Source organism: Sorghum bicolor, chromosome 7 (genome assembly GCF_000003195.3).
Source record: "Sorghum bicolor cultivar BTx623 chromosome 7, Sorghum_bicolor_NCBIv3, whole genome shotgun sequence".
Classification (NCBI taxonomy): Eukaryota; Viridiplantae; Streptophyta; class Magnoliopsida; order Poales; family Poaceae; genus Sorghum; species Sorghum bicolor.
In genome coordinates this window covers 31,991,124-32,008,708 of record NC_012876.2, presented here as the reverse complement: position 1 = coordinate 32,008,708, position 17,585 = coordinate 31,991,124, and the positions used below count along the sequence as shown (strand labels likewise).

Genomic DNA, 17,585 nt, shown 5'->3' with positions numbered 1-17,585 from the left:
TGCATAGGTGATATCCGGCCGGGTGAAGGTGAGGTACAGTGCCCCGGCAAGACTCCGATAGGCAGTGGGTGACAGGGTTAGCCTAGTGTTAGCCTAGTTACCTTTACTTTGCTGTAATTGTTTTAATTTACCTAATAGGTTCTTTGGCAGCCAAGTTGAATATGGTGCCTTGTGAACCAAGTTGCTGGTGGACAGCATCTCTAGTTTGTTAGAGTTTGTCAGGGACATGTTGGGGTGCTGTCTGCCCTCTAGGCTATATATGCAGCAGCTCCCTCACCCTTGTATTGTGTGAGTTCTGGATTTGCAATTTCAATACAATCCAAGCGGCCTCTCTGGCCAAGCTGCCCTCTGGCAGTTTAATTCTTGTGTTTGCAATCCAGATCATGCCAACAATTGGTATCAAGAGCGAGCTTTAGAGATCCTAGGGGCCATGTCTACCTCAAGCCAGAGAGCTAGAGTAGCACTAGCTGCAGCCGCGGGCGCCTACCTAGAGGCTGGCGTCGTGGTGAACCCAGGAGGCGATCGCGCCAGGCGCTTGGCAGCGGCAGAGGCCGCAGCCGCGCAGGCAGCACAGGCGGCGTGGGAGGCAGCAGCAGCAGCTCAGGAGGCGGCCGCCACGGCCGCGGCTCTCCGCGCGGAGGTGGACCGGGAGCCGCGCGCGTACGGGCGGAGGAGCCCTGATCCGCGCCGCGGGAGCCCGTCGCGGAGCCCTGAGAGGCATCGCCGGGCTCAATCCCCGTCGCCCGCTCACCGTCGAGGACGCGGAGGCCGTCGCGGATCTCCGGTGGTCCAGACGGTGTACAAGGATGGCGGCGCGGGGACTCCATGGCCGATGCTGACGAAGTCAAACTACCATGAGTGGAGCACGCTCATGCGACTCAAGATGCAGGCCCGCCAGCTCTGGGACGCCGTCGAGTATGGCGATCTCCCGTACCATGACGATCGCCGCGCGCTGGAGGCCATCATCGCGGGAGTTCCGCAGGATATGCAGGTGTCGCTCGCGGACAAGCTCACCGCCAAGGACGCCTCGGACTCCATCGCCGCGGCGCGCATCGGCGTCGACCGCGTCCGCCGCGCCACGCTACAACGACTACGCAAAGAGTGGGAGAACCTCTCCTTCCACCCAGGGGAGCACATCGAGGACTTCGCCCTCCGCCTCGCCACGCTGAAGCAGCAGATGATCCTCCACGGCGAGAGGAACATGGACGAGGAGCGAGCGGTGGAGAAGCTTCTTCGTGCTACGCCCAGGAAGTACGCGCAGCTCAAGGTCGCCATCGAGACCCTGCTCGACTTCCAGGACCTCACCATCGAGGAAGTCATCGGGAGGCTGAAGACGGTGGACGACCTCGACGACGATCCTGCGCACGAGCCCGTGTCCGTCGGCGGCAAGCTTATGCTCACAGAGGAGCAGTGGCTGGCGTGCCAGAAGAAGAAGGACGCGGGTGGCGCGAGCGGCTCTGCTTCCTCCAGCGGCGAAGCACGTTGACGGCTGCGTGGCGGATGGAAGCAGAAGGGCAAGACCGCCAAGGGAGGAGAACGTGACGGTGGCGGGCAAGGAGCGAAGGCAGGAGGCGCCGGCGGCGACCATAAGCCCAACCGCGACGACCTCTGCCTCAACTGCCGTCGCCCCGGTCACTGGGCAAAGGACTGCCCCGAGCCTCGGCGCGAGCGTGGCGGAGCAGCCCACGTCGCACAGGCCGATGATGGCGAGGCGGCCCTCTTCCTCGCCCACGGCTTCCTCGAGCTGGACGCGGACCGTGGTTTCTGCTCCAAGGCCGACGTCGACATCAGCGAGCCTAGAGCACGCGCGTTCCTCAACAACGGCGGCGAAGATATGCTCAACGGCTGGTACCTCGACAGCGGCGCCACCCACCACATGACCGGACGTCGCGAGCTGTTCTCCGACCTCGACACATCGGTGCGCGGTACGGTGCGGTTCGGCGACGCGTCAAGGGTGGAGATTCAAGGCGTCGGCTCCATCGTGTTCCAGGCGAAGAACGGAGAACATCGCGTGCTGCAGGGCGTCTACTTCATCCCGGCGCTGCGCAACTCCATCATGAGCCTGGGCCAGTTGGATGAAGGAGGGTCCAAGGTGGAGATCAACCATGGCGTGCTGCGCATCTGGGATCCACGCCGGCGTCTTCTGGTCAAGGTGAACCGCGGACCCAACCGCCTCTACGTCCTCCACCTCGACGCCGCGCAGCCGGTCTGCCTCGCCACAAGGAAGGACGACACCGACTGGCTTTGGCACGAGCGGTTCGGCCAGCTCAACTTCGAGGCACTGCACCAGCTCGGCCATCACTCCATGGCGTGCGGACTCCCTCTCATCAAGCATGCAGAGCAGGTCTGCGACACGTGCCTCGTCACCAAGCAGCGCTGGCGGCCGTTTCCACAGAAGGCCCGGTACCGCGCCGGGGACCCGCTGGAGCTCGTCCACGCCGATCTGTGCGGCCCGGTGACGCCAGCAACTCCTGGTGGGCGCCGGTACTTCCTCCTGATGGTTGATGATGCTTCGCGCTTCATGTGGGTCGCCCTCCTCTCCACCAAGGATGCTGCAGCAGATGTTGTGAAGATGATCAAGGCGGAAGCAGAGAAGGAGAGCGGACACGCGCTGAAGGTTCTGCGCACCGACAACGGCGGGGAGTTCACCGTCGCCGAGTTCGCGGACTACTGCGCCGGTGGGGCCGGAGTCAGAGACGCAGACCCGGGACCCACGCCGGGAGCACGTCGATGGTAGACACGCACCGGCTGGGCGAAGCGTGCCGGTGGGGCTGGAGTCGGAGGTGCCGACCCGGGACCCGTGTCGGTGCAGGGGCCGGGCCGAAAGGTGACCTCTCGGGACCCGGGCAGGGTAGAGGCCCCGAGGTGTCACGGGCGACAGGTGACGTAGCAGTACCTGCAGGAAACACCGGCAAAGGTGGCTCGACCACCGGGTCGGTAGGAAACACAGAGGAGAGGTCAAGCTCCGAAGTGGAAGCGGAAGTGGGAGTGGTGGAAAAGGGAAAGACAGACTCATCGAACACCACATGGCGAGAGATGAGAACTTGACGAGAGGTAAGGTCGTAGCATCGGTACCCCTTGTGATCCGGAGAGTACCCAATGAAGACACAGAGAGTCGAACAGGGAGCCAGCTTGTGAGGAGCGCTGGCGGTGGTGTTCGGGTAACACGCACCCCTAAAGACTTGAAGGTGATCGTAGCGAGGGGGGTCCCGAAAAGAGCGTGGTGTGGTGTGGGAGTTGGGCAAGCAGCGGAAGGAAGACAGTTAAGGAGGTACGTGGAGGTGTGCAAGCTCTCGGCCCAGAAGCGGGCAGGAAGCGAGGCCTGAAGGAGAAGAGTACGCACGGTGTCGTTGGTGGTGCGAATCATGCGCTCAGCCTTGCCGTTTTGAGAGGAGGTATACGGGCAAGACATGCGCAACTGGACACCGTGAGAGAGAAAGAAGGCACGGGAGGTGGAGTTATCGAACTCCCGACCATTGTCACACTGGACAGCCTTGATGGTGAGGTCGAACTGTGTGGACACCCAAGCGAAAAAGTGGACAAGCGTGGGAAAAGCATCAGACTTCGCACGTAAAGGAAAAGTCCAGGAATAATGCGAATAATCATCAACCACCACAAGATAGTACTTGTATCCAGAAATATTGATGACAGATGTCCATAAGTCGCAATGTACAAGGTCAAAAATATGAGCCGCATGAGAAGAACTATAAAAAGGAAGAAGAACATGACGGCCTAGTTGGCACGCATGACACAAATGCTCATCATGAGCCCGAATACATCGAATATCGGAACTACGAATTCGGTCTCGAATACGATTGGAAAATATCCGTACCATTTTCATCCCTATTCACCATTATGCCCTTATGCCCTTGATAGTTCTAGATGAACAAGTGTGTGGCCTGTAACCCCTATTGTTAACGATGCCGTTGGCCAAGGAATGGGTTACCCAGTCCCCGTACCCGTAAGTCACCCACCCTGTTTTATCCATCCCCAAAACTAGTGGATAATGCCCAACGGGTATAGATAATCCAATGGGTAAGCACTGACAGACTATACATCACCCTGGTCGCAAGTTGCAACCGTTGCTCGTATCATGGTCTCGCTGGACAGTCTGCCCCGCGTTGCTCTCACACCATCATTGCAAAGCAGCCTGTGCGCAGCACCCTGTTGCGGATGTCAACGTGGGTGTCCACAGCCATGTTGAAGACCTGCTGCTCCCATCACCTGTTGCGCAAGCACGCCACGGCAGCCATTGATTTGACAGTGATAAACACTCGGTGCGAGTATAGGCATACGTCTGTATAGGAGTATGGCCTTGAAGATAAAGACGAAGACGAAGCAAGCTGCAGGAACCAGTACCGCATCATCAAGGAGTGACGGGCAAGTGATCGGTGGAGATCAGCATCTGGCGTAGGGCGTCTTTTGGCAGAATGTAGCGGCAGCCCGGCAAGGTATGTGGTGCCTTGTGACGACGTCGTTGCTTCCGCGCTGCTGCATTGCCGGTGCACGCACGCTGGCCATCACCTTCCTCCGCTGGGCGCTGGCCTGCTGGGTCCCTCGGTGCTCTGTCGTGCCAGGGACTCAACGAGCTGTGGCGCCGGCACTGGTGGTGCATGGTGCGGCAACTAGTGCCTGGCCCGCATGTCCGCGGTGATGGCGCCGCCGGCGCTGGTGGCGTGCGGCGCTGCAGCTAGTGCCTGCCCCGCACGTCCGCGGTGATGGTACTGCTGGCGAGGACAACTAGGAGATACTTGAGACAGATACGGGGAATCGGGGATGGGAGTAGGAGACAACATTGGCAGAATTTTTTTTTGATCACTACAACGGGTCAGTGGTTAATTGAATAATGCCCGCTGAACCCTACAGAAATAACTTAGGTTGTGGGCCAACTAAATATTTGTTTATTGGTACTTATAACAAGGAGCCACAATATATGTTGCCCATGGTATGTTCCTTCTACAGGCCTGAGGCCTTGTTTAGTTCCCAAAATTTTTTGGGTTGGAGTACTAGCACTTTCGTTTTTGTTTGACAAACAATGTCCAATCATGGAGTAACTAGACTCAAAAGATTCATCTCGTGATTTATAGATAAACTGTGCAATTATTTTTTGTTTTTAATCTATATTTAATACTCCATGCATGTGCCGCAAGATTCGATATGACGGGGAATCTTGAAAAGTTTTTTGCTTTTTGGGTGAACTAAACAAGGCCTGATTTTTGCTCTGTAAAACTGTGTACAGTCAAAACAGGCAGTTGATTTTTCTACAAAGTCGTACCATCCTGCAACTGATGCTGATGAACGGCTGACCCCTTCTCTTGCTGCTCAAGCTGCCCACACATACGGGAATATCCCAGTTGTTGCTGCACAAACTGGCCAGGATCAAGAGGTTTGTATCAACACTCTACTTTGCATCGTTTCATTTGTCTGGTGTTCTTAGAAACTTAGCCTATTTGTCTGTAATTTAATACCAAAAGTAAAGTTTTAGCATGCCATAGAAAGACAAATTTAGGTGGCTGCAAGTTCAATACAATTGTCACACATGCAGATTTTTAGTTCAAAATATATTTGGGTTAGCTACATGTGTTTTTTTTATAAAAACAGTACAATCACTTGGTCTCTCTTCATTCAGATTTGATGCCATCATAGTTCTCTGATCTTTTAGTGTTAATGAAATATTACAAAACATCCGATCTATACTATTCATTGCCACATTGGCTCCATCTAAGTTTATATTATTCGTTATGAAAATATCATCCTTACCTTATATATCTGGTAATTACTGCAGGGGAACAACTCACCTGTGATTATTTCATCTGTTTCTGCTTCGGTTGCTACCCCTGCTGCTGGAGTTCTGTCGGCTTCAGTTGCTATCCCTCAACAGCCTGTTCCTGTATTTTGCCAGCCTTTTGGTGTTCATATACCACATCTCCAGACGAATTGTGTCCCGTACAATCATTACATTTCACCATTTTTTATTCCACCCCCTACTCTTCACCCTTTTATGGGTAATGCTACATTTGCTCAGCCACCTTCAACAGGGGCCATGTACCCAACTCCTGGAAGCGCAGGAGTTCTACCACCTGTCAAATACTCTGTTCCTTCATTCAAGCCTGGTGCTAACACTGGGAGCCAGGCATCTATTGGTGTTCCTGGTGGCCATGGAACATATGGTTCTAGTCCATCAGTTTACACTAATAATGCACCTGTGTCATCTGGAAATCTAACAGAAAATGACAATGTTACTTCATCTCAGTTCAAGGAAAATAGCATCTATATTGCTGGGCTCCAGGTATGATTTTGTTAACTTGTTTATAAGTATGCTGTCTTGAGACATCAGTTTTAATGTATTTTTGAGATAATTTTCTTGTCCAGTGTTAGAATCCTATATGAAATTTGTTTACAGAGATTCTATATAAAGAACAGTTAGCGTTGTTTATGGTTCATTTTATCTTGATGCTTTTTGGAAACATAAATCTTGCTGAATTTAAAATCTAGCATCAATGTGGGCGATGGGGTGAAGCTCTACTATCCATCGTGGCTAGTGGCAAATGTTTCTAGACCAGATCAAAACTGAACTTAGTCAATTTTGACTTCAAAACTGTACACTTGACAAAAGTGTCTGAAATTTTGTGTATACAGTTCATGGTGCAGATTGTGGCATAATGTTTGTTTTGCTAAAGTGGAACTACCATTTTTGGCTATAGTAGTAAAACAACATACTTCAAGAATAGGAAATAATTGAATAAAGCTGCATAATATTAGGGCTAGGAAGCCTTGTAATGTCAACATACTGAAAGTGTTTTCAGTGGTACCTTGCCCGCATGTCTGATTCTGTGGATCTAGTTTAAGAATAGGAAATAATTGAATAAAGCTGCATAATATTAGGGCTAGGAAGCCTTGTAATGTCAACATACTGAAAGCGTTTTCAGTGGTACCTTGCCCTCTTGTCTGATTCTGTGGATCTAGTTTGAATATAGGATAACATGAAAAAAATAAATAAAATTCATAGCTGTGCCTATCTAATCATTTCCATCTCCGTACCTTAATTATTTTTTATCCACTTAACATTTTGAACTTCAATACTTAGTTAACAGATGTAGTTGGCACATGGTGGCATGCATCATTGTTCATTGTGTGTTTTGTGGTGCTTAATTGAAGTAAATTTTGTGCTGTGCCCACTATCTGCTAATTTACAGATTTCCCAAGACTTGTCTGCTAGCTTACCAACCTGTGTACAAAACTACATTACTCTAGCTTCTCATGGTCATATGGCCTTTTCACAGTTCTTTTGCTTGTTTACTTACCCTTTTTGTCAAATTTGGTAACCTCTGATTGTTAACCAGACCGATGGCTTGACTCTGTGGGTTCCTACACCTCGACGTGATATTTCTGCTCTTCAGGTCAATTCCTTCTATGGTATGCCCCCTCAAGGACAGCAGGTAACATATGCACCTCAGGCTGGTCATGGTCCTTATGGAGGGATCTACCACCCAGCACATTCTGTGACAGGAGCTGCTGTTCATCCGCTGCTCCAGCCATCTCACAGCATGGCTGGAGCTGTTGAAATAGTTGGGGCACCTGGTGTTTACCAGCACCCCCAAGCTCAGATAAATTGGGGAAGTTACTGATAGGTCATGATATATTGTTTCTTTGACTTTGAGTGTCCATAACGACACATTTGGCAGAGAGGTTCAAGTTTCAACATAGGTGAACTTGATCAGGAGTGTATATATGTTCTCACCATGGCTGACCTGCAAGGGAGGGTTATCGCTTCCAGAAGCTTACAGATTGTTGTGGTTGTGGTTCTATTTGTAGCAGATAATGTCCATGAAGTTGGTTGAGTTAATCTGCTCAGATTCCTTATTATGGGCTCTCTAATACAATTTTAGCCTCTTGTGCCCCTCCATCTGAAACTTGTGCAAGGAGCGTGAATTTTGCTACCTTGTCTGATAGAGGTTATAGAATACTTGAAATCTGTGAAATTGAGCAAGTGGATTTTGTTCTTTCCGCTGCTTACATGTAAATTAAATTTTGGTAGGATGTGTAACAGCTGTTGTATTTCGTCTCAGTTGTGGACTTGCAGCTAATAAGATTAAAAGTGTTTTGAAGGACTTACTGAGCACGTTTCGTTCCTGTAGGCTGTAGCACTCGTTATTGCTATTTTAGGGTTCCTGTGGGCTCTTATTGTTTGGGGTTAAAGGAACAAATATTTGTTAGTGCCCCTTGGATTATGAGAAAAATGAGAAAAAATGGCATGTAGCCTACGCGTTGATGTTAAGTTTTCATAGATTTCAGTCTATGGAAAAACTTTGGATCAATGTTTGGAGGCTTTATTTGCATGAGCTTATCTGCTGAATCAGCTAGCTATTTAGCACTGTTTTTCTCTTACAATAAATTAATGAATAATACTTTTAGTCATAGCATTTTAGCCAAGCGAATCGCAAAGGTGCCAGGAAACCTGGTGCTAAATTGGGAAGTGTCATTTCTTGGTTCGAGAGGGCATTGTTCTCGGACACTTGTGGAACCAGGTGAGATGGAGCTGTTCCATCCTAGTTTGCAGGGTGTTTGTGTTTGGTTCATTAACATAGGAGTAGAGCTATCCCAACCAAGAATATTCTTTTGACATGCTCCATCAGCTCGCTCCAAAAAATTAGTGGAACAAGTTCGCTCCATTTGGATGGAGTTGACGTCACCTTTCTCGCATGCAGACGCTGGGAGTTCGCAAAGCGCTGATGGCATCCGGATCCATCGAGCAGTGAGCGGACGAAGGCTGAGCAGTTGGTACGAAGTATCTATGGTCGAAATGGAGCCGCGAGCAGACGAGGGAGGTGAGTGGCCGAGATAGGTTGGCGGCCAGGTTGGTTGGCTGGGACGGAGCTGTTGTGTTCGGGATGGAGTGACGAGTGGATGGGGACGGAGCTGTTGCGGCTAAACGTGGGAGTGGGCTGAGATCCACACCAAACCCACATCTGTCTGGATATGCTTTTTTCTATTAATTAGCCCATCCCAATCCAATTCCATGTGTATGTAAACCAGCCTGCCCCCAACCATATTGATATTTCAGCCCACACTGTACTAAATTATTGGCCAAACTATGGTTTAAACCCACTCCCACCCACGGTTCATGTTGTAGGTTGCTCAGCCTCAGAACATGCTGTCCTCATCATTTTTTGCTGCAATGTACACTCATGCCTGATGTAGGGCCTGGACAATGCGCGTTTTTTATTCAAACAGGGTGACAGAAAATACCTAGAAGGGGCTAGCAACGGTACACAGAAGTATGCATTGCAATCAACAAGTTATAGAAGAGTAACATGTCGTGATTTTAGATAGAGCAAACATCGCATATTTCAGAGGCATGTCTTTCAGCAATCAGCACATCTACGTGCTACAGTAAATCATGTACAGTCTCTTTGCAACTAAATTTTGGAAGAAACCTTAAGGAACCAACTAATACTACAAAATATAGTGACACACTATCACGACCACTATAATCATAGGTCCTTCAAAATGTCATATTTTATTCCTCTGATAATGGAAACTTAAGTATTGGCTGGATTCACATTTGATTCCACTGTAACAAATGTTCCTAAAAACATAAACGTAAGCAACTGTCACATTCAGCCATTGCAAACACACACACACATACATATCAGGCTACACATGCATGTCACCGAGAATGCATGAACAAAGCTCAACTGCAGGACTTCTAAAGGACTGCAGGTGCTAAAACACTATAGCTATTACAAAGTGAAGGCTAAATACAGGTGTTTCTAAAGTACATGTGATTCTAAAAGACTACATTAATCACTGATGACACCTCACAAATGAAAGCTAAATATGGCATTTGCTCTTCCCCTGAAAACAATAAAAAGTATAGAGGGGCGCCTGGGCAAGCTCCTAGTTGAAGCAAACAAGCAGAGTAAGGTTCTGCTGCTACCTACAACTTGTACATACCTACAGCTAGTATGTACCTACACCCCATAGCACAACTTGTATAGTAGACACAGAAAATGGTTTGGACACACTAAGTACTAGTAGAAACATACCTAGTACTGGTTCCATATCTTCATCTACCGAATGAAAGTTTGTTCAATTTTACTAGAAATAAGAGAACATCACAATATACAATATGCAACCACTAATGAAATCCTATGTACAAGAATTTACTAAACTAGTCAAAATGTACCTAGTAGTGCTAACCCTCTTCAGGTTCCGAATCTTGATCTAACAAATGAAATTTTGTTCAGTTAGTAGAAAAAACAAAAAAATAGAACATTTATTTAAAGAAGAGGCTTTCTACCTTCATCAGCGAGGTCTTTAGTCATTAATAGCCAATCTTTGCTACAAACAAGCGCCTGAAGCATTTCCGGTGCTAGTGAGCTTCTACGTTCTCCAAGAATTCTACCTCCTAAACTAAAAGCAGATTCCGATGAAACTGTGCTAAGGAAAATAGCAAGGAAGTCTCGAACCATACTAGACAATACAGGAAACTTGTCTGATGTGCACTTCCACCATGCTAGGATATCAAAATCCTCAACATTATCCGGATGAAGTGGTTCTTCGAAATATGTATCGATTTTAGCTTTTGGTGCTTGTGCAATTCTTCGGCGTGTTGCGTATTGAGCAAAGTCCACTTCGATCTTCCTTTTTCCAAAATCGGTGTCCCCATATTGGTAGAGGCTTGATTAGCACGTGTCATCATGTCCACACTACTTGTTCTTGCATATCGTTGCTCATACAATGTGAAGTACTTTCTCATCCATTCTATGACATATCTCACATACATATCAACCTTACTTTTTATCACTGAACACCCTCTCAAAGAAGAAACTCAAGAAGTCAGCCTTCCTTCTTGGATCCAAGATAGTGGCTATGACTAAGAAAACACTAAATGCAATTTCTTTCTTCTTTCTCTTGCAGTAAACTATATTATGAAGATCATCTTCAGCGGGAGTCCAATATTTTTGTCCGGTTGCATCAAATGGTCTCTCCTATTCAGAGTGCTTCCATAAAAGGGCGATTCATTTAGGATAATTTCATTAGTTTAGGAGACGGCAAGGCTCCTTCACCAACAAAAGCAACCTCAAATTCTTCTTAAGCTTGATATATCCAAGGTCTTTGACTCTGTGTCCTGGCCCTTCCTTCTGGAGGTTATGCAACAACTTGGTTTTGGACAGACATGGAGAGACATCATTAGTGGGCTGCTCGCCACGTCATCCACCCAAGTGCTTGTTAATGGGGTGCCCGGTGATTATATCCAACACTAGCGTGGATTAAGGCAAGATGATACCCTGTTTCCAATGCTCTTCATCTTGGTTATGGATGTTTTGGGGCACATGATTACTAAAGCTGCCAACGAAGGCCTACTGCTGCCCCTGTCAACAAGAACTTTGCAGCACCATATCTCTATCTATGCTAATGATGTGGCTCTCTTTCTCCGTCCGGAGACTTGTGATATTTCCATAATTATGGATATCTTAAAGTTGTTTTGAGAGGCTTCTGGGCTGAAGACAAATCTATAGAAAAGTAATGTGCTGCCAATCAGGTGCGAGGAGTCGGAACTTGCTACCATACAGAACTTGCTGCCCCACCCTCTCTCTGATTTCCCATGCAAATACTTGGGTGTGCCTCTCTCTCTAAGGAAACTAACCAAACAACAAGTGCAGCCCAGCATCAACCGCATTGCGGATCAACTTCCTGGCTGGAAGGCTGACCTAATGACAAGGGCTGGAAGAAGAGTACAAGTGCAAGCAGTTCTCACTGGAATGACAGTTTACATGGCTATGGCCTTTGACTTCCCCCCATGGGCTCTCAAAGCTGTAGACAAAATTAGATGTGGTTTTCTTTGGAGAGGTCGTAAAGATGCTAAAGGAGGACACTGCCTTATGGCTTGGCTCAAAGTTTGCCGCCCACTAGAGCTTGGAGGCCTTGAAATTTCAGAACTCAAAACTCTTGGCTAGTCCCTCCGTATGAGATGGGTTTGGTTACAGAAAACTGAGCCCCACCGTCCATGGGCTACTCTCCCAATACAAGTACCTGACCAAGTAAGAGCCTTCTTCTCTATGGCTGTTGTCTCTGAAATTGGTGATGGTGCAAACACCATTTTCTAGTCTGATTGATGGCTGCATGGGCAACGTATTGCTGACCTTGCACCTTGCTTCTATGCGGCTGTTCCCAAAAGGTGGGTCAAACGGAGCACGGTACGGGATGCCCTCACTGCCCAAACTTGGATTTCTGACATCCAGGGAGCGTGCACAGTTGGAGTAATGGTGGAATTGCTCCAATTATGTGATATTTTGATCAATTTTCAGCTACAGCTTGAGGTTGAGGATAGGCATATATGGAGGCTCTCTTCTAATGGAAAATACTCAGCTAAGTTTCCTTATGATGGATTCTTTTTGGGGTCTACTCTCTTTGGGCCATGGGAAAGAATCTGGAAATCTTAGCACCACCCAAGTGTCACTTCTTCATGTGGTTGGTAGTGCACAACAGGTGCTGGACGGCTGATCGCCTGGCGCATCGTGGGTTACCCCATCGTGAGTATTGTCTTCTTTGTGACCAAGAAGAGGAGACTATTGACCATCTCCTTGTCAGTTGTGTCTTTGCAAGAGAATTCTGATTCCTTCTATTCCGACAGTTCGGTCTCCAAACCATATCCCCTCAACCTATAGAGCTTTCCTTCCATGCTTGGTTGGAAAATGCCATCAACAACATCGAGGATGGACTGTTGAAGCAAGGAGTGAATTCACTTATTATTCTTGGAGCCTGGACAATTTGGAATCATCGCAATAGTTGTGTTTTTGATGGAGCAACCCCTAACTTAGCTCAAGCGCTAATCTTAGCCAGAAATGAATGCCGCTTGTGGTCTATGGCAGGGGCTCAGGGGCTATCCTTCTTGGCTGCCCTCCTCCCCGGTAGTTAGAGTGTTTGGCTTAGTTGTGGTCATGTTATGTAATGGAGTCTCCGGTGCGATAGTAACCCTTGAGACTGGTGGTATGCGTGTGTCTGTGTGTGTGTTTGCGTGTGTGTTTGTGTGTGTGAGTGTTGTATGGGCTCTTGCCCTTTACTCTCTTCTTAATATAATGAAGCGCAGCTCTCCTGCGTTTTCGAGAAAAAAATTTCTCAAACTTCCAATGCATGGACTTAGCCAACTTTGTGAGAAGATCAGTACTTTGCCAGGCCGGGTCCTTCAAAGCACCAGTGGCAAAAATCGATGTGATGTAGGCTTCTTGTGAGCTGAGACAACAAGAGTAAGTTCTTCAAATGCTTTGAGAAATTCACAAACTACTACAACCTTTTTCCATTCTTGCTCGGTAGGGGGAGCTTCATGATATTTGGGAGCATAAGAATTAAGGACAGCTTTGTATTTCAATGCTTCCCTAAGCATTTTGAAGGTTGAATTCCATCTGGTTGGGATGTCAAGATAGATGCCGGATTTTGAAGACAAACCCATCCCATTTGCTAGTGAATTGAACACTTTAAGTCGGGAGGGAGATGAATCAATATGCTTGAGCAGCTCACGAAGCTTGTTAATTGTTGTATGAATTACTGACATGCCATCTTGAACCAAGATGTTAAGAATATGAGCCGAACATCTAACATGTAGATGCTCACCTTCAAATAGTAACTGATCTTCATGATTTGTGACCAGCTCTTCACATGTCGTAGTGTTATTGCTTGCATTATCTAATGTCAAAGTAAACAATTTATCCCTTATACCTCATTCTGTCAAGCACCTCACTATTTCTTCTTTAATTACAAAACTTGAGTGAGGATACTCTAGTACTTTAAACCAAATGATCTTTTTCTTCATCTTAAATTCTGCATCAACGTAGTGCGCTGTTACTGCCATGTATCCTAAGTTCTGCGATGCCGTCCAAATATCTGATGTCAGGCAAACACGAGAATCCAAATGCTGAGGTTCAGTATGAAGCTCTATCTTCAGGTCCTTAAATTTTTTGAAGCAATCACTACAGATTGTTTGTCGACCCTTGACTTTGAAAGTTGGTTGCATTGTCTCAATCCAGGGCTGCAGGTAAGAGTCTTCAAACTGTAGAAACGGGACCTCAGCATGAATGATATACTTGATCATCGCTTTACGACAGAGTTGGGCATCAAATACAAAATTTGTATCGACTGGTTCCGTGCTCATGCTTGCTTGGAATCTCTTTCTGATAGCACTGTCAATTGTTGGACAAGCATTGGCAACATGGCCTCTAAGGCTACTAATGCCAGACTTTGTAACCAATTTCAGTTTGCAGTACTTGCAAATAGCTCCCAGCTCACCATCCACATGAACCAAATCTTTCTCAAAGTGCTCCTTAACAGTGGATCGGGTACGACGTGGCGTCAAAGATGTATGACCTTCTTCTCTCTCATGAGTTCCAGAGCCCTCTAATGCATTGGATGGCATGTTTTGACCTGAAGAAACAGAGAAATAGTGAGCCACATCCAAGTTTTATATCATAACTAAAACGATGTACCCATCTATTGCTTGGTGCTCAATAAATAAATAAATAAATAAATAAATTGTACTCCCATGCATCCTATACATATATTAGACAACATATGGATAAAAGAATCACAATGTGGAAAATCTTTTCATGATCAGGGTAGATAAATGTGTACCCAGCACATCCCTCTCTAAGCCATTAGTAAATGTTCTGAAAGCTGCTTACTACATATTTTTTTCAATGCCCAAATGGAGCTAGCACTGTTTTTAATGCCCAAGCACATACCAAGAAGATCATGCTCCATCATGACAGATAGCAGATCAAGTGCCTCCAGCACCCCAGCGAAGATCCTTGTCAAGTGCCTTGTCTAGCGCCAAAATCAGTGAGCTTTATGACCTAAACAAAAAAACACATTAGTGAGCTTTATTTGTCAACAAGCAGGCAGAAGGATGGATCAAAGAGAACAAACTAGTTTCATCTAAGTTAATCAACCTAAGAAAGAACCTATACAGATAAAGTGTATACAGCTAGTTCATCTATCAGTGTACAGATAAAGTGAAGCTGCTCTACTGTACCTATACAACTAGTTCCCTTCATGGGTCACATTGTCCTCATGGACAGCTAGCAAATTCAGTAGTGGGAAATAAGGTCAAAATTTCACACATAATAAACCAATTTTGCCCATACTACTACTAAAAAGATCATTTTTGCCCATATACACGAGTCAATGTGGACGATCCTATCGCAGTTAGCACACTACTTCCTGTATCCTCCAAGTAACCTAAACTCAAGTGTCTGAAGTGGAAAATCAGTAGTGGGAATTAAGGGTCTGTTAAAAACTCTATGCTGAAGCACCTAAACTCAAGTGCTGTTGTGTTATGTCCTGAAAATAAACATGTCCCAAAAATAAACAGTAAAATCCAATACTCCTGTTGTTGTTTTTGTAAAAAGAAATAGTGTTCAAGGGTCTATTAAAAACTCGAATGCTGTGAGAGACAGTTGTCAAATGATGATCATCATTACACATAGGCATAATAAGAAAAAGAAAAATAGAGTGGCTGTTAGCCTGTTACTAGAACAGAGCACTAAAGGTGCTTGTTACTAGAATATAGAGTGGCTGCAAGCAGACATCAGTGCACTACTAATTTCATTGGAGAACTCTCTATAATCATTAATACACAAACAAAGAAGGTTCACTGAATTCCACACAAAAAAACAATGGTGTCCTCGGGATCTAAATCTAATATATGAATCCTGAAAGGATCAAGATGCCCAAGAGGGGGGGGGGGTGAATTGGGCTTCTCTAAAAATTTAAGCAACCTACAAGCTCCAATTCAACCCCTTGTGCCTAAGTGTGTTCTAGAGAGCTACTAGATAAAAGTTTTGCAACCTAGTTTCAATCCTATTCTAGTATGGCAATTCTAGGAATGCAAAGTACTAGAAGTAAATGCTAGAATGCAAAAGGATGAGAGCAAGAAGAACGCGACAACGTTTTGCCGAGGTATCGGAGAGTCGCCACTCTCCACTAGTCCTCGTTGGAGCACTCGCGCAAGGGCCTTGCTCCCCTTGGTCCGCGCAAGGACCAAGTGCTCTCTATGGGCTGATTCCTCGACACTCCATCGCGGTGAATCGCCCAAAACCGCTCACAAACTTGACACAAGCCACCCACAAGAACTCCGGGCGGTGTTTGTTCCTCCTATCACCACCGAACCATCTAGGTGATGGCGATCACCAAGAGTAACAAGCAAAGAACTCTCACTTGACCCAAACAAGGCTCTAGAGAGTGGTGGATGCACACTTGAACTCTTGAAACTCACTAGAGAAGGATTCACTCGAGAAATCTCTCAATTCTCAACCCTCTCTAGGCTCTTGCTTCTCTCTTGCAGCACTAGGTGTTTCTCAGCTGATTAAATGGCAAGAGACCTCCTATGGACGAGGTTGAGGAGTATAAATACTCCCCATCAAGTCCAAGGGCCGGCCACCCGAATTCCTCAGAAAACGAGTGCATCAGACGTGCTCAATGTTGCACCAGGCGCGCTCCACAGAGCGTCTGGTACCCCATTAACGGCTAGTTGTACTTGCAACTGCCACACACCGAACACACAACATAGGGTCCGGTGCCCCACCGAGACCGCGTTCGGTGAGGCGGCAAGTTGCAGCCTCTCTAGGTACAGGACCGGACGCACCCCAGCAGGTCCAGTGCATGCGTCCAGTGCCTAACCCTAGGCACCTGGAAGTGCTGACCCCAGTCAGCACTCACCAGACACACCAACACAACGTCCGATGCCTGCATCTGGTGCTGTCTGAGCACCTAAACTTCGTCAAATCGTGAACTTTCCAAAACAAAGTTTGGTTCTCTCGATCTAAGGACTCTCTCAGAGCTGCCTAGTGCTAGGGTTACGAAGTGTGCACCACACCTAACCTAAAGCCTTGCCTAGGTCAAGCTACCCACTCAATGCCCCCTTAATAGTACGGTTAAAGGAAAAACAATGTCCTAAACTACTCTAAGTGCCCTCCAACACCATATAGCACTTAGACCTAGTCTTGTCTTGATGATGTCCAACAATCCTTTGAAAACCGAAAAAATTTCCACTATTAAGTCGGCATGAACGTCCTAGTCCATTGATCATCATTACCATGACCCAATACAAATGACTTTGCCTCTACAAAACACACGTTAGTCATAGTAATCAACATTGTCATTAGTCACTGAAACTCATTAGGGTCCTATATTCTTTCAATCTCCCCCTTTTTGGTGATTGATGACAACAACCTTGAGTATGTTTGAAGTGAGGTTTTCAAATGACTTGGTTTATATAAGCATGTGGCAATAAGATCAAAAGGGATTAGCCATGCTTATATCAACCAAGCCTAACATCCTGCATCCAAAAAAGTGAGATGTGTACATCAGGATACAAAAAACACATGGCTCATAAGATATTAGAGTAAAAACATGGAGTTAAAACCTTCATCTCCTTCGATAGAGTTAAAACCTCTTCCTTCTGGCCTTAGATATGTATTTTTGCACAACAACCCAAAAACTCTAGTAATTATCAGTGACAAGCTTTCCGATTATGAAACACAACAACTTGTCACTATTCTTGAAAGGCATAGATCAGCATTTGGCTA

At 46.7% G+C, this 17,585-nt stretch overlaps 1 protein-coding gene across 4 annotated transcripts in view; it reads left to right on the top strand.

The window, feature by feature from the left end:
• LOC8069853 (GBF-interacting protein 1-like) overlaps positions 1-8,115 on the top strand; it is a 34,790-nt gene extending 26,675 nt beyond the window's left edge. Inside the window, exons 9-11 of one of the 4 annotated variants that reach the window (XM_021465149.1) lie at positions 5,240-5,386; positions 5,786-6,289; positions 7,401-8,115. In XM_021465149.1, the coding sequence (XP_021320824.1) occupies positions 5,240-5,386; positions 5,786-6,289; positions 7,401-7,628 (879 nt within the window). In that variant the 3' untranslated portion in view covers positions 7,629-8,115. Of the gene's footprint in view, positions 1-5,239; positions 5,387-5,785; positions 6,290-7,343 lie in introns of all 4 variants that reach the window. The other 3 variants (XM_021465147.1, XM_021465150.1, XM_021465148.1) reach the window with 3 other exon arrangements.